Source organism: Chlorocebus sabaeus, chromosome X (genome assembly GCF_047675955.1).
Source record: "Chlorocebus sabaeus isolate Y175 chromosome X, mChlSab1.0.hap1, whole genome shotgun sequence".
In the NCBI taxonomy this organism is placed as follows: domain Eukaryota; kingdom Metazoa; phylum Chordata; class Mammalia; order Primates; family Cercopithecidae; genus Chlorocebus; species Chlorocebus sabaeus.
This window is the reverse complement of record NC_132933.1, coordinates 121,739,776-121,760,978: the sequence shown is the minus strand read 5'-3', so window position 1 is coordinate 121,760,978 and position 21,203 is coordinate 121,739,776. Positions and strand designations below refer to the sequence as shown.

Below are 21,203 nucleotides of genomic sequence, written 5' to 3'. Positions count from 1 at the left end.
GAGGGTTTTTTTTCCCCAGAGGTAAATTATTCAACACAGTTAATTTGAATCCGTGTTTGAGTCTGAGATGAAGTTATCCATTTTACCATTTTCCCTCAGTCCCGATACTATCGTTGCCTGAGACTTTGGTACCCATAGCAACAGCCACTGTTTCGGACATCATTGCCCCAAGCAACAGAGCACAACGAATGACTGACAAGCCTCCAGTTGTATGTCTCAGGGTGGTATTTTCCAGGGCTGGAAGACTGGGGCACAACTCACTCTCAAGTATTGAAAGTCAGGCTATCAAAGAATTGGGAAGGCTGTGTGTATGTGGGAATGTGGTCCACCTGTAAGAAGTTTGCTCACTCATTTTGAGAGGAATGTGGTAAGGGAGGGTGGGAAAATGAGACTTGCAGCAATGGATAAGGCCAAGACATTGAAAAGTGCCAGTGGGGCCAGCTTGGTCTAAATGTTTCTCCTGTTTTTCCCACAGTTGCCCCACATATTCAAAAGGCTGTTTGTGGACCCTAAAACTGAACCAAAAGGAGGGGATTTAGGACATTCATGTTTTTGTTGCAGTGGAACAAGAATAGAAACAATTGAGCTGCTGCTTTACCTAGACTTCCCAGCCAGGGATTCTGAAAGAAAAGCTGTGAAATGTGACACTACAAGTAGTGGCATGTGATAGGCACTGGAGTGTAATCACAGTCCTCTTTGAGTCTTGCAGGTGAGGAAATCCTGCTTTTCCCCAGGTAAAATAAAAGGATGTAGTTCTAAGTAGACTTCTCTGCATTATCCTGGGGTCTCTGAATCACAGGAAACGGAAAAATGGGATAAAGAGGGGGTCCCATGACCAAGATGGAACTAGTCTAACGTCAGCTGTAGATCTCAGTAAAGAGACCACAACAGGCAATGTATAGATTACAGTACACTGTGCATGATAAACATACAGGGCTTCTCTGCCCAGGCTTTGAGATGAGCTAGATTTGCAGATAGAGCGTGTGTGTTTTGTAGCCACCCCATTTACCTGCTGTGCTTGAAGAGAAGCCACTCACAATGAAGACATGTGGTGGATGGATGGTGCACTGTGGGGATTTCCAGCCCTAAGGCCTTCTTAGGTATTCAGTGCCAACTCAGGCAACAGTGTGACTGTCTGTTTCAGGGAGAGAACCTGAACAGAGGGGTTCAAGTGTACAGGTGTTGGCTGCCTTCCTGTGAGGTGCCCTACTACCTCATATAGTCTGTTGCTCATTCTGAAGGCTTCTTTCATATGGGAAGGATTTTGGCTAAGGTTTAGAAGCTGTCTCCACCCTAGGCTAGAAGGCACACCTGTAATTAGGAGAGAGACTACAGTGATCAGGGCTGCCTTTAAGAGTGTTGGGGGATTTCCCTCCCTTCTGGGGCTGGTTATTTGGCTAGATTCCCAGTCTACCCACACAATCTTCTTTAACCTGTTGATAGACTTGCAGGGTAACAGAAAGAGAAAGGAACATGGCATCAGAAGATCGAAGTTCATGTCCAGATTCCACAACTTCTTGCCTGTATGGCCTCCCTTTTTGTCACTAATAAAGTCATGATACTTGTCCTTCCTTATTCCTGAGATTCTTCTAAAAACAAAGTACAACAATGTAAGTAAAAGGATTTGGACTTGTAAAGTGCCATTTTAGATTGTCAGCCCCTTGGCTATGGGGAAGCCAGCTTAAGGCTCCCTTTGTAACTGTCACCCAGAGTGAGCTTGCTAAAGAGGTACCCTGCTATGCTGTCACCCAGAGCCCCCACTTGCTACTCAGAATCAACAAACATTAACATTGGCATATTGTAATAAACTACAAGTTTTCATGTAAAGTTGAAGACCCCTTTATTTTAATCCTTGCCCAATCCCATTCCCTTCACTTCTTCCTCAGAGGCAACCACTATGATGAATTCCAGACCATGTTTTACACTTTACCATGCCCATGCTTCCACAGCCACCAGGGCCCAAGACCGCCCACCCCACCCCATCCCACCCCACATACCCGGGTAGTTTGCAAAGGCAAGACGAATGTGTTTTCCAGGGGTCCATAAAATACCATTCCCCTCCACCCCTGCTCCATCCTGAGCTGCATGCAGATCGGGCAGGGGTGGGTGGAGAGACTGCTGGATACCTACTTTAAACCTGCGTGGGGATTTGCCCTGATTCCTAAAAGGTGAGAGTTGCAGGCGCGCCATCAACTGGACACCTTTATTGCTTTGAGAACCAGATAACTTTATTGCTAACAACGGTAAAACTGAAAGATAAAACTGAAGAGAACGTTCTGAAAGGGTAACATGCACGCCCCGCCTGGTGGCCCGACCCAGGGAAGGGACCCCGTGGCTGTGGGGCCAATCTGGGCTCAGGTCTCTTTGACGCGGCCGCCCAAGGTGAGCTTGTCGAACAGGTACTCAGCCAGGCCGGCTTCCGGGGAACACATCTTGCGCAGGTTGCTCACGTAGCCACCCAGCTCTTTGATGGTCTTGACTTGCTCGTGCAGGTAGTGGCTCTCCAGGAAGTGGCACAGCTGGGGGTCGCCCTTCTCCACGGCCAGCTGGTACAGCTCCAGCAGGCTCTGGTTGACGTTCTTCTCCAGGTGGAAGGCGGACTCCATAGCCACTAGCCCGCTCTCCCAGCCTTGGCGCTCTGGCTTCCTGATATCGTGAAGGCGGATGCGGCCACCGCGCAGGTTCTGAAGCTTCATAAGCTTCTGGGCATGCTCCATCTTGTCGTCCGACAGGCGCAGGAAGTAGCGGAAGAAGTTCTCCAGGGCCACGTCGTCCCGGTTGAAGTAGAAAGCCATGGACAGGTACAGGTAGGAGGTGTAGAGCTCCAGCCTGATGTGGCTGTTGATGGCGGCCTCGCAGTTGGTGTCGTATTTCTGGCGGACCTGCGACGGCTGGGCGGTGGCCATGGCGGGCAGCGCGGGTGCGGGCGAGCACACGGGCGAACTCGGTGCGGTAGCGAGGGTAGCGGCTGAGGTGACAAGAATGGCGGATGGTGAAAGGCGGGTGTGCGACGAAACCAGAAGTGGGCGGTGGCGACCGTTAGGGAGGAGCGCGCTTTGTCGGTGGGGGGAGGGGCCGGGGAAACAGAGTCGCGGGGCAAGGGGGTGGGGGCACGAGCGCTGACTTCCGTCGGAAATCCCGGCCACTTGGCGCTGAACGTTTCAAGACCATCTTTTAAAAATAACTGCTCTAGGCCGGGCACGGTGGCTCAAGCCTGTAATCGCAGCACTTTGGGAGGCCGAGGCGGGCGGATTACGAGGTCAGGAGATGGAGACCAACCTGGCCAACATGGTGAAATCCCGTCTCCAGTAAAAATACGAAAAAAATTTAGCCGGGCGTGGTGGCGGGCGCCTGTAGTCCCAGCTACTTGGGAGGCTGAGGTAGGAGAATTGCTTGAACCTGGGAGGCAGAGGTTGCAGTGAGCCGAGTCCACTGCACTCCAGCCTGGGCAACAGCGGGAGACTTGTCTCAAAAAATAACAACAACAACAAACTGCACTATTGAGATACAATTCCTATGCCATGAAATTCACCCTCTGAAACATTTCCGTGGTTTTTAGTATATTCATGAATTTGTGTAACTATCACCCCATCACCAAAAATCTAATTTCAGAACGTTTTCCTTATTCCAAAATGAAATCCCCTACCCGTGAATAGTTACTGCCCATCTCGCCTCCCTCACAGGCCCAACAACCACGAATGAACTCTCTGTTTCTAGAGATTGGATTACTCTGGATATTTCAAATAAATGAAATCATACTATATGCAGCCTTTATATGGCCTCTTTCATTTAGCATGTTGTCTTTAACTTTTATCTTTTTATGGCTGAATTATATTCCATTGTATGGATATATCACATTTTATTTACTCATTCATCAGTTGCTGGGCATTTGGATTGTTTCCATTTTATGACTGTTATGACTAATGCAGCTATGAGGATTTTTATAATAGACATATGTTTTCAATTCCCTTGGGTATATACTTGGGACTGGAATTGCTGGGTCATATGTTAAGACTCTGTTTAACATTTTGAGGAACTGCTAGACTGTTTTCCAAAGTCCCTTCATCAGTTTACATGCCCACTAACAATGTATGAAGGTTCCAACACTGTCATTGTCTTTGTTGTTGTTTTAGTGGATGTAAAGTGGTATCTCATTGTGGTTTTGATTTGCATTTCCCTAATGACTATTGACGTTGAGCATCTTTTCATAGTCATTTGTATATCTTCTTTGGAGAAATCTCTATTCAAGTCATTTGCCCATTTTAAAATTGGGTTATTTGTATTTTTATTGTTGAGTTTTGAGAGTTCTGTATATATTAAGTGTGCAAGTTCTTTTTTAGATATATGATTTGCAAATATTTTCTCTCATTCTGTGTTTTTTTTCACTTTCTTAATGGTGTCCTTTGAAGCATAAAAGTTCTTAATTATGTTCAATTTTTTTGTTTTTCTCTTGTCACTTGTGCTTTTAGTGTCCTATCTAAGACACCATTGCCTAATTCAAGGTCATAAACATTTATGCCTAGGTTTTCTTTGAATAACTTTTTAGTTTTAGCTTTTACATTTAAGTTTCTAACTCATTTTGAGTTAATTTTTATATATGATATGAGGTCGTTGTCCAATTTCATTCCTTTGTGTGTGGATACCCAGTTGTCCTAGCACCATTTGTTGAGAAGACCATTCTTTCTCTACTAGATGGTCTTGGCACACTTGTCAAAAATCAGTTGACCATAGATGTATGGGTTGATTTCTGGACTCCCACATCTGTTCTGTCAATCTATGTGTCTAAACTGATGCTGGCACAACACTGGCTTGATTACTATAGCTTTGTAGTGAGTTTTGAAATTGGGCAGTGTAGTCATCCAACTTTGCTCTTCTGCAGGATTACTTTGGCTATTCTGGGTCCCTTGAATTTCCGTATGAGTTTTAGGCTATAGTTGTCAATTTTTTTTTTTTAAAGCCTGCTGGGATTTTGATAGGGATTGCATTAAACCTGTAGGTCATTTGTGGGAATATTGGTATCTTAATAATATTAACTCTTCTAATCCATAAACATAGGATGTCTTTTAATTTATTTAGGTCCAGGACCTTTAAAAAATAAAGATTTTGATTTGGGCTGGGGCCCCAAATCAGAATTTCTAAACATCTCAGGTGATGCCAGACCACATTCTGAGTAGCAATGCTCCAAGAGGGAGGAGGCCTCTATCCCTTATCAAGGTTTGGAGATAAAGAGGACACATATATTGGATTCCACAAGCAAAACTGCCTGTTCTCACATCACAGACTATCTTTGTGCTATTATACTAGATGTAGTTTTCTGTGGGAAAGGGAAGAGGCCTTTCTCCTATCACAAAAAATTGTGAAAGGCTTTAAAATCAGCAAAAACAATTTCCTGGATGTGCTTTTTAGAGTACCTTTCTGGGTTATCTCCACCTTTCATTGACTTTGAGTTATTTTCTAACTCTTCAGATTGTAGAAAACTAATAATAATGCAAATAGTTCTTGTCCACAGAAATGCAAATAAATGTCTGGTGGAATGCAACTGATTTTTGACTTATTTTGCGTCTATTTGTACATTCCTTATTTCAATATTCCTTATTGCCTATATATGTATGGCTCTTTGAATTCTCCTTTGAGCCATTTGTAACATCTTACTGGTTTCCTCATTAATTAATAAGTTAAATAAAATGTTTCATGCATATATTTTATATTTATATGAGAGTCATGATTTTACTTTTTTCCTCTTATTCTTTAGCACTCCCCATGTCCACCCCCACCCAACCAGGAACACAACTGAAGCCCAGGGAAGTTGACTTGGTAAAGTGAGCACTTTTGTGGGTTGCTCACCTGAGGTATGATTCCAGAAAATTATTTAGGACCTAAAGTAATAGAATTCCTGACTGTGGAATTCTGTATGGACTATGGAAAGATAGCATCTCTGAGGGGAAGGAGGCAGGGAGTACTCCAGGGTTGTAGGAGACCAGTGAAAACTAGCAGAGGAAGTAGGTATCCAGGGAGCAGGCCAGAGAGGTACCTCACCAGCAGAACACTGTAGCCACTGTGGGGCTGAGGCTGGCCTGATGCAAACTACGGAGGATAGAGAAGTAGGGGTGACCAGTAAATGTCTGTAGAAAACTGCAACCAGCTGAGAACCAGGAAAGTGATGAGAGTTTCCAGGCAGAGAGTGTAGTTAACAGAGATTTGAGGGGTGGAAGGTTGACTGACTCAGATGGGAGTTTGACAGGCTGAGGTTCATGGTCTGAGTAAAGTTAACCCTGGGAAAGAGGTAGGAACTTGAACTTTTGGAGCCAGGATGAAGGATCCTCTCATCAGCACCTTTGTGCTCCCTGAATCATACCCCTGGAAGGGGTGTTCGGATCCACAGATACTAAGAGGGTGGAGTATCCAGGACTGGGCCTTGGCTTTATCTTCCAGAGAAGGTTCCTTCCAGCTGGTGATCAGATGTAGGGAAGCTCTAATGCATTCTTCTTGGCTGTACTATGGGACAACTATTTAGCACAAAGGCCATAGGACAGTGGTGGCTCCTATTTGGTTGGACACTAATGAGATGTCCAACACTCACACCTATACTGTATTCTAAAAAAGAAATTGCTCTTTCCAGTCTCTAATTCCTTGCTGTTCTGATTTTGGGGGAAAAAAGAAGAATCACCATCTTGAGGAACAAAGGAAAACTCTCAGAACTTAGACACGCCCATTGTATGTAAGTTGATGGCTGATACTTGTCAGTTAAATAGAAATTGTTTCTAAGGTTATAACTTTTCGCTTCTATTCAGTGTGCTGGATAATCTCCATCTGCCTCTCTAAGACTGCTCTCTGCTCTCCTCCATCTTACTTGGCACACTGGGAGGGGGAGGTTGACCTATGTGTACTGCACCCCTAGGTCCCTTGTTCTCTCTGCCTTCTAGTTGCATTCAGCCAATGGGAGTCACTGGCAGGATATGGGAGGGCAGGGGAGGGGTGAAGTTGAGGTATTTTTTCTCTTGGCTCCATCTCTTCGGGGCAGATAATTAAGAGGCACCTTTATTTCCCTTTTATAAATTTTGCTCCCTGGATGTAGTAGGACCATTCTCAGGACAGGCTTTCTGCAAGCATTACTACAAAGAACAGGTATTCTTTGGCTCAAGTTTAATGCACAGACTAAGAAATTCATGGGGTCCCAGAAGCCAGCGTGCAGCTGGATGTTCTTTCAGGCCAGAGGATCAATGGAACTGATGGGAGAAATAAAGTACCTGACTTAGGATAGTCTCGAGCCAAAATAATAATGGCATAGGTGGGACTGCCACCCAAGATTCAGGCTCCAGCTTTCTAGCTTGTGGATTTTCTTTTCTTTCTTTCTTTCTTTTTTTTTTTTTTTTTGAGATGGAGTCTTGCTCTGTCACCCAGGCGGAATGCAGTGGTGTGATCTCGGCTCACTGCAGCCTCCGCCTCCCGGGTTCAAGTGATTCTCCTGCCTCAACCTCCTGAGTAGCTGGGACTACTGGCGCGTGCCACCATGCCCATCTAATTTTTTGTATTTTTAGTAGAGATGGGGTTTCATCATGTTAGCCAGGATGGTCTCGATCTCCGCCCGCCTCATGATCCACCTGACCTTGTGATCCGCCCACTTTGGACCCCCAAAGTGCTCTAGCTTGTGGATTTCTCTGGCCTTTGGATTCCATCTCTCCTTAGGTGACTAGAGTTTTTATTACCTCTCATCTCATTAGTGGATTCATTAGAATGAGGATCAGGTCAGATGAAGCAGGAAGAATAATTTTCTGCTTGTTGGTAACCATATTTAAAAGTCTGGTTGTGGAAGATGTTGACTTTATAAGGTTTGAGGAATATCTCAAGTAAAGCTTTATTTATTTCAAGTAAAGCTTTGTCCTTCTATGCCTACTTTCTATTGCCCATGATTAAAGCTATCACAGAATGTTCTGCACAGCACTATGTCAGTGGGCCCAATCAATGTACATAAGAGATTATACATGCTGATTACTTAATTTGACACCTCTTAATTATTCCTAGGAAGGAAAATATAACTCAATTTCAATTTCAGATAGCCAAAAGGATATTTTAAAAGTTTCCTTTGTTTATTATCTTTTCTAAATAGAGGCTGAATAATCTGTATTATATGACATTCAATTCCTTCACAGAGAACACTAGCCTAACTATAATAGTCGGGCTAGGCTAAGCTATGCTTCAGTAACAAACACTAAAATCTCAATGGCTGAAGAAAATATTTCTTGCTCACATCACAGTCTGAGGCAACTAAAATGACTCTTTTTTATGGTTGTCCACCAATGGCTAACTTATAGATCCAGGCTAAAATTCCATCTGGCAGTTCTGCCATCTCAGAATTCTTTACTTCCAACTGCACAGAAGGGAAAGAGGAAACATGGAAACCTTTCTCTTGCTCTTTACTGCCTTGGACAAGAAGTCATATGCACTTCAGCTGAAACCACCTTCAAGGGAGGGTGGGAAATGTAGGAGAAAATGTGATATTTGATGAATAATAAAATCTCTGCCATGCATGTTTTTACCCATTTATCCTGTTTTTTTTTTTTTAAGTTGTTTAGAACCCACATTTTGGAGGGGGTGTATTATTAAAAAGTGTTCCCCCTTTCTCTGTGTGGTTGCACGTGCACTCCCCAAACCTAAAAGTCAAAAGAAAAAAATAAAAGAAATTTACTGGAAACTTAAACAACAACAACAAAAAGAACTCACGTTTTTGACTACTGTTGTTTAGTTACTAGAGTGTGTGTGTAGCAAGGCTTCTTTTGAAAACAAAATTTCACAGTTTATATTTTGTGTGTGGCAATGGTACTATGTAATGCAGCTTGTGTGGTCCCATCTCCACATAATTGCTTCTGGTATTCCACCTTGGCCATATTTATCTCCCATTCTAGATCCCAGCTTGCCATTGAGACTCAGATCCAACCCTGTCTTCTACCTGAAACCTCTCTGTCTAAAGTGAACTCAGCCTCCTCTAAAGATCTAAAGGGATTAGTGCCCACACAACTAGCATGGCAATCAATCATGGACTGCCCAGTGACACCTTGACTGTAATTGCCTTGAATTATTAATCATCTCCTTTTCTGTTGTGTCCCTTTACTGCAATGTTGTCCCCGACCCATAAGCTCATGGGTGGGAAACTCCCTTTCTTCAACTCCACAGCAGTCAACTAGACAGATTAGCACAGAATAAGTGCTCAAAACCTATGGGCTGTTTTGATCTGATTTAATTGGGTTCACAGAGTCAGCAAACATCTGAAGAAACATCAGTACTAAGAACATCAGCAAACATCAGTACTAAGCATCTAAGTACTATGTTCCAGGATCTGTGCTAAGAATTGTGGTTGAAGAGGTGATGAAAACATAGTGCCAATCCTCAAGACTCTTCCAGAATTTTAGGGGTAGACTGAATACAAACCAACATGGTGTGGTAGCTAGCCTTCAAAGATCACCCAACTGGTCCTCCCCTTCCTGTTTGAGCATGCTATTCCTCATCTAGAGTTGGCACTTATATTGTCCACCAGTGACCGCCTTGCTAATAGAATGTGGAGGTAGTGGCATTCTGTGACTTTCAAGAGAATGGGAAGCTTTTTCTTCCTTCCTTTTAGAGGTTTTACTCTTGGGATGCCTCCCCCTGCCCCTGAATCTAGTTACCATGTTATGAGAAGTTCTAACCAGATGAAGTGGCAACAAGGAGGAGAAACAAGGCTGAGTTCACAGACAACAGCCAATGCCAACTGCTGGCCATGGGAGTAAGCTGTTTTGGCTATTCCAGATGACTGCAGCCCATGCTAACATCATAAAGAGATTAACCACTAATCTGAAGCCAGTTCATGTACAGAATTATGACCAATAATAAAATGGTTTTTGTTTTAAACTGAGGGGGTTGCTATGCTGCAAAGATAACTGAAGTACAGGGTCAGAAAGTGTTTATCAGTACAGTGGGTCCACAAAGGAAGCAAAAGGATGAAGAAAGCTCAGGAATGCCCTCATAGGGGTGACATTTGAGCTTATGAGTAGAAATTCCCCAGGCAGAACTTGAAAGAAAGGAGTTTCCAGTTTGTGATTCCACGCAAAGAAAGACATGAAGGTGTAAAAGTATTATGCATGTACAGAGTATGACAAGCAGTTTGTGATGGATGACATGTGAATAAAGGGGGAGCTACAGGTATTTTGAGAGAAATCAGAAAGCCTAGAAGCCTGGCCTTGGGATTTATTCTTTATCCGGTGGGGTGCTTGGGTCTTTTTAAAGCAGAGGAGGGTCAAAATCAGATGTTTTCTCTCAGACGGATTACTTTGGAATGAATGAGAGGTAGACTGGAGGGGTGTGAGACTGCAGAGGAAAAGAACAGCCAGGAGACTTTCGTAATGATTGAGCCTGGGAAGATGAGGTATGTGGAGTAGGCAGTGAGTGACGTGGGAAATGGAGAGGAGAGATGGAATGCAAATGGCATTGAGTTGGACAGTTAAAAGAATTTGAATATGGGTGTGGGTAATGAAAGAAAGAGGAATCTAGGACTCCCAGATTTCAGGTTTTGGTTTACCATCCTTGGATACTGGCAGTGGAGGAGGCCAAGCAGGCCAGAGGAAGAAGATAATGACTTGGGATTCAGTCAAGCCCTTGAGTTCTGAGTCTTCCAAGAGAAGATGCTCTGTAAAAAAGTGACTTATGATTCAGAGTTCAGGAGAAAGGGCTCAATTAAAATAATACTTTTAAGAAAGGTGTCCAGAACCTGTGGAGAAATGAAGCCCCTTTGTAGGCACTTATTCTGTTAAAGAGTAGTATTTTAGAGAAAAACATGTCTGAAAGATAGCGTGTTTGTAGGCATGACCCTGGAGAGATGATGTAACCGGTAAGAGGTGGTGTTAGGACTTATTTTTCCATTAGTGGTAATAGGTTATAGAGAGCTAGAGACATGCTTGTCCATGCTTCTTTATGGCTAATATGACAGAATTTGTCTTGTGATCACAATTTGGGTGTAGTTCGTGACTAAAAATGATTTTCTCTGCATGAAGCTAACTGACCCACCTGGGCTTAAGCTCAGTCTTAGGTTTATTAGGTCCACTCTCCAAGCACCTGAGCAATCTCCTAGCATAAGGCTGCATAATATGTCAGTCATTTTCAATGAGATGAGGTATCTGAAGATTAGTAGCAATGGGAAATTACTTTGATTTTTCTGAAAGCTCATCATGATTAGGTGATTCCAAAGTATCCAACTTTGTACCACATGTTACTGAATTACGTGATTATTTTGAAGACAAATGGAATACTTTGAGGCAGGTTTTGGAAGCGCTTTAATAAAGAGTATTACAGGCTTTCTGTGTTATGTTGACAGAGAGTTGTTTATATTCATCACTATGTACATGAAGAGCTTGATCTGAACTTACCAGGTAATTTGTTGGAGATCTGCGTGCATGCTATAAATTGAGTTTTACTACTTTTAATGGACCCTGAGCAGAGCTGAGTGGGTATTTGATTGGAATCTCGACCAGCCTGTTAATTCTCTTGCTTTCTATTTATGTACAGTCACTCTCTTCTGGAACAATATCCAGTCATGTCATTAATTTGCTCATTTTTTAGTCTTCTGGCTCTGCCTGTCACATACAGGAATATTTGCGCTTAATTTGATTATTTAATTGGACTCTATTTCCCCAAATGTCCTGGCTTACTTACAAATAAAAACAAATGATTTCTGAGAGCCAGTCTCCAGGTCATGGAGTGCTCAGACACATTTTAGAACCACCAGTGCTGGAGTCTGTATTTTCTCCTCATTCCAGTCCAGTGGAGAGGCATTTTATCTATCAAAATGGGCTGCAGCATGCTTCAGTTACAAATACATAAGTCCCCTGCACCCCTGCTGGCCCCCACTGCAGCAGTCTCAGTGTCTGAACCCAATGAGGGCTTAATTCTTGCTCAAGGCCAGGAATAGAGCAAGGCAAATGGAGTGCCTAGGAAACAAAATTTCAGGAGGCACCCACTTCCAGGGTCATGCAGTGCAGGTCTTGCTTATACTGGATGGCCAATGTGCATCCATAAGAGGCTCCGTTAATTGCCACACAGGGATCCAAACTGATAAGGCTTCATCTCGGCACACACTTTGTGATCACTGGAGAAGTGGGAAATGTAGCAGATTGCTTACTGGCTCTTTAAGCTTCCACTGGAAAGTGATGTGTATCATTTCTGATCACATTTCATTGGCCAAAGAAAATCCAGTGGTCTGACTTCAAGGGGGACAGAGAAATACCACCTTACCACTTACGTGGAAAGTGGCAAGCAGAAAGTATTTGGTGAGCACTCTGAATGATTTGTATAGTTATGTTTCCTATATTTTCTAGCACAGAGTTCCGTGGAGCACTGAGCCCAGAGTACTGTGCCCATAGCTCTGACAACTTGCAACTTCAGGTCTTCGAATAACGTCTTTGTTTGACATCGCTTGATTATAACCTCAATGAGAAAAAAAAAATCGCTTCCTGGCTGGGTCCACTGCCTGTATGGAGTTTGCATGTTCTCTGTAGTCTGCATGGGTTTTCTCTGAGTACTGTGGTTTCCTCCCACATCTCAAAGTTGTGCATGTCAGGTTCATTGGCAAGTCTACATGGCCCCATTGTGAGTGAGTGTGAGTGTGCCCTGCAATGGAATGGCATCCTGGCCAGGTTCTTGCCTTGCTCCCTGAGCTGCCTGGATAAACTCTGGCCACCCATGACCCTAAACTGGAATCATTGGGTAAATAATCTTACCTGTGTTATTGAATCTTTCTTAAACGTATGTATAGTTCACATGTATTCCAAGGTTTCATATTAGAAGTGTCTTGGTCTTTATTTAGAAGTTTGGTGATGTTTTGTGATCAGAAATATGCCATAGGAACTTAACTCTTTTTTTTTTTTTCCTGAGACTGAGTCTCACTCTGTTTCCCAGGCTGGAGTGCAGTGGTACTATCTCAGCTCACTGCAACTTCCACCTCCCGGGTTCAAGCAATTCTTGTGCCTCAGCCTCCTGAGCAGCTGGGACTACAGGCGCTTGCCATGACACTTGGCTAATTTTTGTAGTTTTAGTAGAGATGAGGTTTCACCATGTTGGCCGGGCTGGTCTTGAACTCCTGACCTCAAGCAATCCACCTGCCTCAGCCTCCCAAAGTGCTGGGATTACAGGCGTGAGCCACCATGCCCTGCCTTAACTCTTGTTTATATCAGTTAGCCTATGGAAGAATTGGTTTCCTTAGGCATTGTTTTGCATAAAAACTTGCAGTTTCCAAGAAATTGTTGATGTTAGTGAGGTCATACTGTAAAATGAATTCTGGCAATAGGTTGCTGGTAGATTACAACTGCTTATAGGTGCACAAGGAGGCTTGTTAGGTGGATGGGCTGTGCCCCTTAACATCATCTACTCAGCTGAGAAAGAGCTTTCACAATGTACTAAGACAACAACATCCCTAAGGTGAAGCTCTCCTCCCAGGGTGTTGAAAGCTTTGCCATATGCAGTGGCTCTAGTTACCAAGGCTTGTCAAATCTCAGTTGAAGAAAGAGCACCACTTCTCTTTCTCTACTTCTTAATTTCTCTAGTGCTCTTTTCCATTATTTTTTAACTCCAGGAAGCTTTGGAATATATTCTGCAAAGAAGATGCTATCCTAAATAGAGTTGATCTGTGTCATTACTGAAATTGTCAATGGGCATTCTTTATTGTTAGTTGTATACTCCAGAAATAGCTAGACAAAAGGAACAAAATACAAAATAAAAAGCAAAAGCAAAAGCAGTGGGTTTTTGCCTTTGATGATTACTATTATTTTTTGCTTCTTTAAATGTAAAGCAAAGCATATTTGTGAAATGATTTAAAAATAAGAACAATCTTGTATTTTTTAGGAAACTGTTTTGAAGGATTTCTTCACACTTAACCAGTTCTCATCAAATATCTCTGTCTCTCCGATTTGGGACACCCATTTTACAGATGAGAACTCTAGAACACTGGCTGGTTAAGAGATTTGATTACAGTCATGAGGTGACTGTATTTTGGGTATGACTGTAATCAAATCTCTTAACCAGCCAGTGTTCTATACATGAGGTGACTGTATTTTGAGGATCAAGTAATACCACAGTATTGTGGTTTCTACCTTGGCCTTTAGCTTTTCCTGTGGTGTTAACCTGTGGATTTTATTTCAGCAGGGATTTTCAAGTTGTTTTTTGGTATTATAAATAATACTCTGAAATTGAGATTTTTCAGTCAAGTTCTATCTGGTTGTTTATTAGTTACATATCATATATTTGGTTGAATATTTGCATTGAGATTTAGGGAGAAGAGGGAGTTTAAGATGGAAGGTATCTCAGTCCTACTGAATATGGAATCATAGCAGTTTTCCATAAAGCCCTTTGTTTATGGATTGTTAAGACCATGCTGATCCAGAGTGAGCAGCAGTTGAGTATGTCTTCAGATCTGGACCCATATCCAGGTTGAATGAGAAGACTTTGCGCTGGCATTTTCTTTTACTTCCAGTTTCCTGGCTCCGTGGATTTTGAAGATAAAGATTGAATGTATCATCAACAAGACAACATTTTAGCTTTGTAATGACTAAAACACAGTGCCAAGTATTGGTGAGGATATTGAGAGGATATAAAATAGTATAACCACTTTGAAAAGTTAAGAATAGATTCAACATGGACCTATCCTATGACCCAGAAATTCTACTCTGAGGTATGTGGAGTGTGAAATAGAACACATGTACACATAAAGAACTGATAAGAATGTTTGCCTGGCGTGGTGGCTCACACCTGTAATCCTAGCACTCTGGGAGTCTGAGGCAGGTAGATTGCCTGAGCTCAGGAGTTCCAGACCACCCTGGGCAACATGGTAAAACCCCATCTCTACTAAAATACGACAACATAGCCTGATGTAGTGGCAGGCGCTTGTAGTCCCAGCTACTTGGGAGGCTGAGGCATGAGAATTGCTTGAACCCAGGAGATGGAGGTTGCAGTGAGCTGAGATCACACCACTGCACTCCAGCCTGGGCGACAGAGTGAGACTGTGACCCAAAGACAAAACAAAAAACAAGAGTGTTCATGGCAGCTTCATTCATAATAGCCCCAATCTAGAAATAACCCAAATGTTCATCAACAGTTGAATGGATAAACAAATTTTGAAATAGTCATACAATTAAATACTAAGAAATAAAAAGGAATGAGCCACTGATGTACTCGACAACAGGTATAAATCTTTAAAATATTTTATTGAGTGAAAGAAGCCTAAGACACACACACAAAGTACTGTATGATTCCATTTATATGAAGTTCAAGAACTGGCAAACCCAAGTCATGGCGATAGAAGTCAGAAAGTGATTACCTCTGACAGGGGCATAGACTAGAAAGAGGTACAAGGAAACTTCCTAGGATAGTGGAAATATTCTATGACCTGACTGGAATGGTGGCATGGGAAGCTGTGTACTTATACCTGTGCTTTTATGGTATGTAAATTATACTTAAATTTTAAAAAATACAAAATGATTTTAAGACCTCAGACTTTACAGGACCCTGATCTAACTCACATTTTCCCCAAGTGTTATTACTTATTTTTTTTTTCAGAGAGTATTGAATGAATACGTCCTCTCCCTTGATCAGTTGATTCAGAGGAAATCAATCCTAACTGTCCCAACTTTACTTTCTTCAAGGGAGAATACAAGAGCTACAGTGGAATCTGAATCTCTCACCACATGGGGTTGGCCATCCTTTCCTTAGCTTATCTCCTGTTAACAGCTCAGGGTTACAATAGTGACAGGACACAATTACAAAAAAGCTCTCTCTTTGTCTACGTAGAATCAATAGCAATACATGATGCCTTGAAAGATTAAAGCCAAACGCCTGGTCATCCAGGTGATGAAAATGGAATACACTACCTGCTATTCATCTTCAATGAGTCAGCATGGTTCTTTCAGGTGAAAGGAACTGCATCAGATATGGGCAAAGCTGTGGTGACTGCAAAGGTAGATGTTCAGAAAGGGACAGAGGAGAAGGAAGAGTGACAAATATACTCTCTGTTTATGCCACAAAGGTTGACATTACAAGCTTGAAGTGGCACTGTGTTTGCATCTACTCTACACTTACTGGGATGTGAAACGACAATATGATGAAGAAGGAAAAATCCCACCATTGTCTGATTTCCTGCCTTGGAACTTGGAATGTTGTGAAGGTTTATGTCTTTTTCTTTTTTCTTTTGGTCCCTCATGCTTTCTAATATTTTGAAGATGAACAATCACTGTTATAGTGTGTTCTTCATTTATATAATGTTAAGTATTTGCATTTTTATATAGTTATAACTATGAATGGAATGCATTTTAAAAAGGTGGATGTTATAGGTGCTAAAAAGAAGTCTATGCAGTTATTTAAAACTAAGTGAAAAAATGAACCTATTATGAGTACATAGACCATCTTTCCCTTGACTGTTAGAGCAAGTCTTTTCTTAAAAGCAGTGGATTTTAATGTGGCATGCATATTGGGGCTTGTCCTCTTGGAATGATCACTTATCCACCAAGCTGAGAAAGTCCAAGCAACCATGTAAAGATCTCTACATGGAAGACAACAAAAGTCCCTGGCCAACAGTCAGCCTCAACTTGCCAATTATATGAATGAGGTCATCTTGGAAGTGAATCCTCCAATCCTAAGTTGAGCCTCGCCAACTGATTCCGCATGGAACAGAGATGAGCTGTCCTCATCAAGACTGGCCCAAATTGCAGATTTGTGACCAAATGTATGATTTTTTTTTTTTTTGCTAATATATGATTGTTAAGTCATTAAGTTTTGGGATGGTTTGTTACATATGACTGAAACAGTTCCTCAGACTATTTTCTATGTGTATTTTATCTAGGTGTCTATCACTACCTAAATTTAAGTTGGCATATAGATTTTAACTCTGTTCAGTAGTTCAGGAACTCTGTTGAGGAAGATTTTGAGACTGCAGCCTAGTTTAGTAGAAAAGCCTGTATGTCCTTCATTTAATTTATTCACCACACAGCAGCCAGAGTGATCTTTTAAAAAATCAATCTGATTGTGTGACTACACTTTTGAAATTCTCCAGGGGCTTTCCAATGCAGTTAGAATGAAAACCAACCTTCTTATTGTCATTTGCAAAGCCCTCTATTTGCTGGCCTTTGCTTGATTCCTCTTCAGTCTCATTCCATGCCACTCTCCCACTCAGCCACTCACACAGTCCAGATTCACAATTTGTGTTTCAGTTCCCCGAATATGCCAAGCCAACTGCCACCTTTGCATCTTTTTATCTGTATTAGATATTCTCCCTTCCTGGAATGATCTTTATAGCACTGACTTCTTATTCAAATCCCAGTTTAAGTATCTTCTCAGAGAGATTCCCCTGACTAGGCAAATCAGTCAGCTATTACTATAATATAGTTTCATAACGAAGGACCTCACAATTCAGTGGCTTAAAACAGCAAGTATTTATTCCGATCTTCGTAGGCCTGTGGGGTGATTGGGGCAGTCTTGCTCTATGTCTCAGTTTTGGGTCTGCATTGCCTCCTAAATGGGCAAATGAAAACCCTCAATCCTATTAAGGCCTAAACTAAGAATTCACACACTGTCTGTCTCCCACTCCCATTGAGATGGGAGAGTTCCCTTGACCCCTTCCTGGGGCTTGCGACAGGGCTGTGGCTCCTTTACTCTGCTGCACTCAAACCCCTTGTGGGAGGGGGAGCACGCAGGTGAACTGGTGCAGGAGCCAGGGCAAGTGCCTTTGGGTGCTGGCACGAACCCTCACTGGCCTGTGGTAGCGTTTAGGGGTTGTCTGTGACCTGTGGAGCCTTAGAGGGCATGTGTTACAAGCAATGTTCTTTTAGCTCTGCCATCTGCGGATGGCTTAAGCACTAAACAGCTCAGCAAAAAGTCATTGCGACAGCCTTTTTGGGTTCCTGCACCCAGTGTGTCTTGAATTCTTGTCTGGCATCTAGGAAGAATCAGGTCACATGAAGCGATTGAAGGGTAGTGTATGTGCAGGATTTTGTTGAGCAATGGAAGTGGCTCTCAGTGGGATGGGCAGCTGGAAAGGAGATGGAGTGGGAAGATAATCTTTCCCTGGAGTTTGGTTGTCCCCGGCCAAACTCCTCTCTGACTGTAGTCTCTGATGTCCAGCTGCCTCGTCTCCTCTCATTGTTCAGATGCTTCTGCTCTTCTCTCCTTCTCTGGTGCGCTGCTCTGCTCCTCTGCCAGTGGAGTTGGGGTTTTTATGGGCACAGGATAGGGAGCGTGGCGGGCAGGGTGGTTTTGGAAAAGGCAACATTCTGGCGGGAAAACAGGAATGCATGTTCTCATTTAGGACTGTGGGTCCAGGCTTGAGGGTGGTTCCCTCGCCAGGGACCCCTCCCTCTTCTACCCAGTATTTCCCTGCCACCATTATCCAAGTCAGTTTACATAGTCAACATGAATGTGGAGGAAAAATACTCTTCCTATGGAGGGGAAGATTTGTTGAACAATAATCTACTTTATTACACCACTCAGTCTAAAACAGCCATACCATCAGCCCTTGTCTTTATCTCATCCAACTTTAATTCTTTGAAAATAATTAATCACTCTCTTATATTTTTGTGTTTATTATGTTTATTGTCTGTTTCCCCTTGTTATAATATGTGTTGTGTATGTGCAGAGGTGTTATTTGTCTTCTTCTATTCCATATTTCCAGCACATGGAATAGTTTCTGGCTGAGATGAGACGCCTGATAAGAACAAATACTTGTTGCAGAAATTAGTACAGGGAGAAGCAACAGGAAAGCTGCTTATTTTCTCACTCCAAACTACACAAATATTGTGATCTTTTTAACCAATGTTTTTTCTTCCTGTAACTTGTCCATCTTTTCCAGTATTGTCTTCTAGTAATGTAAGAGACATCAAAACTTTGACTTTGTTTGAATTGGTTTCCCCCAGAAGTCAACCTTGGGTCAAGGATTAAGTTCCATTCAGTTTATTTGGGTGCAAGGATGTGGCCAGGGGAGTGGAGAAGTGATACAAGGAAGGAAAGACAGCCCATCAATGGGTTCATTATTAGGCCAGCTACCATTAGCTGGTACTTTACCAGGCCAGCTACCATTAGCTGGAACTAAACTTAATCCTACCAGTATTAATAATTCACTGTGGAATTATCATGGCAAAGGGGCAAGGGAGCTGGGCATTTATTCCCTCAAGTTTTTTGATCATTAAAGGCTGCCCAGGGGAGGGAGGGTAAAGAAGAGCGGTGGAAGCTGTTAGCTCCTAGGCACTTTCACTCAGCTGGTATGGCCATGTGGGGTTTGGCAGCCCCAAGTTAGGCTTCTGATGAAAATGCAGGTGTTAGCCATTGGAAGTCAGGCTGGGTGCAATAAAATGTTAAGGAAATCGTAGGGGATGCATAGAGCAAACTCTGACTAGCTTTTTCTAAAATAAATTTTATTGAGAAATAACTGACATATAGCAAACTGTACATATCATACATATGATCAGTTTTAACATGTATGTACCCTTAAAACCATCACCATGGCTGGGCACAGTGGCTCACGCTTGTAATCCTAGAACTTTGAGAGGCCGAGGTGGGCAAATCACCTGAGGTCAGGAGTTTGAGAGCATCCTGGCCAACATGGTGAAACACTGTCTCTACTAAAAATACAAAAATTAGCCAGGTGTGGTGGCACACGCCTGTAGTCCCAGGTACTCGGGAGGCTGAGGCAGGAGAATCGCTTGAAGCCCGAAGGTGGAGATTGCAGTGAGCTGAGATCGCACCACTGCACTCCAGCCTGGGCGACAGAGTGAGACTCCTCAAAAAAAGAAAAATAAAACCATTGCTACAATCAAGATAATGAACATAGCCATTCCCTCTGATAGTTTTCTCCTGCCTCATTATAATCCCTCCCTTTGGCACCTTCCCATTCCTAAACAACTGCTGCTCAAGCCTTCTGTCACTATAATTTTCATTTTCTAGAATTGTATGTCATTAGAATCATGCAGTATACTTCCTTTTATTTTCTTTTTTCATTTAACATGATTATTTTGAAATTCATCTATGTTGTTTTGTGTATCAGTAGTTCATTCCTTTTTATTGCTGAGTAGTATTCCATTGTATAGATAGATCACAATTTGTTTATCCATGCACTAGTTGATGGACATTTGGGTAGTTTCTACTTTTTGGTTATTGTGAATAATGCTGCTATGAATATTTGTATATGAGGATTTTTGTGGACATATATTTTCATGTTTCTTGTGATTCTATTGGTAACTTGGAATTGGCCATGATGGGGATATTTACGGCATGGAAATTGACAAACCCTACAAATTCAATGTTTTTTTCCCCTGAGCCATCTGGTTGTTAAACATTTACCATCATACCACTAGATACACCCTAGAATAGTAATTGCTGAATCAAAGACTACACAGTTTTTAAAAGTCATTGAGATATATTGTCAAAATGGCTTTCTAAAAAGGTTGTAACTTTCTTGTTTATTAAAATATGTGTATCTCCAGTCATAGTGGCTATAACTAAAAAGTTAAAAAAAACAACAGATGCTGGCGAGGCTGTAGAGGAAAGAGAATGCTTTTCATTGTTTGTAGGAATGTAAATTAGTTTGGCTATGGTGGCCAGTTTAGAGATTTCTCAAAGAACATAAAATAGAATTACCATTTGATCCAGCACCCCACTGCTGGATCACAAAATATACCCACGTAACAAACCCGCACATGTACCCCTTGAATCTAAAATAAAAGTTGATTTTTTTTAAGTGTATCTTTTATGCCATTTCAAAATGTTCAGTTCCCTCTAAGTTAAAAGTCCAAAGTCTAAGATGCTAATTCTTCCCCAGGGTGATGTTGGTGCAGGAATTTTCTCCACCTGTTTGTCGGACTTGGGACGGAGGGTGGCTTGTTTTCTTGGCCCACCATGCTTAACCTCTTGAGGGAGAGAGCACTTGAGTGAGTGAGTGTGGGATCCAGCTGGCCACATTGTGTACCTGCAGGAGCAGGCTCTGTGCAGGCCCTGTGGCCAGACCAGGCATGGGCGAACAAGTGCAGAATCCGGCCGGCTGCTTTGAGTGCTGGCAGGAGCAGGCTCCATGTGGGCCCTGCGGTGGTGCCCAGGTAGGGGTGCCTGCAGTCCCCGAAACCTCAAAGGGCATGTTACAATGCTTTCTTAGCTCCACTGTCCATGGACAGTGGAGTGTTGTCAGTTCAGTGGGCCCCTTGCCT

The 21,203-nt window shown here is 42.5% G+C and overlaps 1 protein-coding gene across 1 annotated transcript; it reads right to left on the bottom strand.

Annotated features, from left to right (window-relative positions):
* Positions 1–2,099: 2,099 nt before the first annotated feature.
* LOC103231771 (ferritin heavy polypeptide-like 17) lies at positions 2,100–3,054 on the bottom strand. The gene has a single exon (XM_007991367.3). The coding sequence runs from the start codon at positions 2,904–2,906 to the stop codon at positions 2,355–2,357; it is 552 nt and encodes a 183-aa protein (XP_007989558.1). The 5' UTR covers positions 2,907–3,054; the 3' UTR covers positions 2,100–2,354.
* Positions 3,055–21,203: the final 18,149 nt, after the last annotated feature.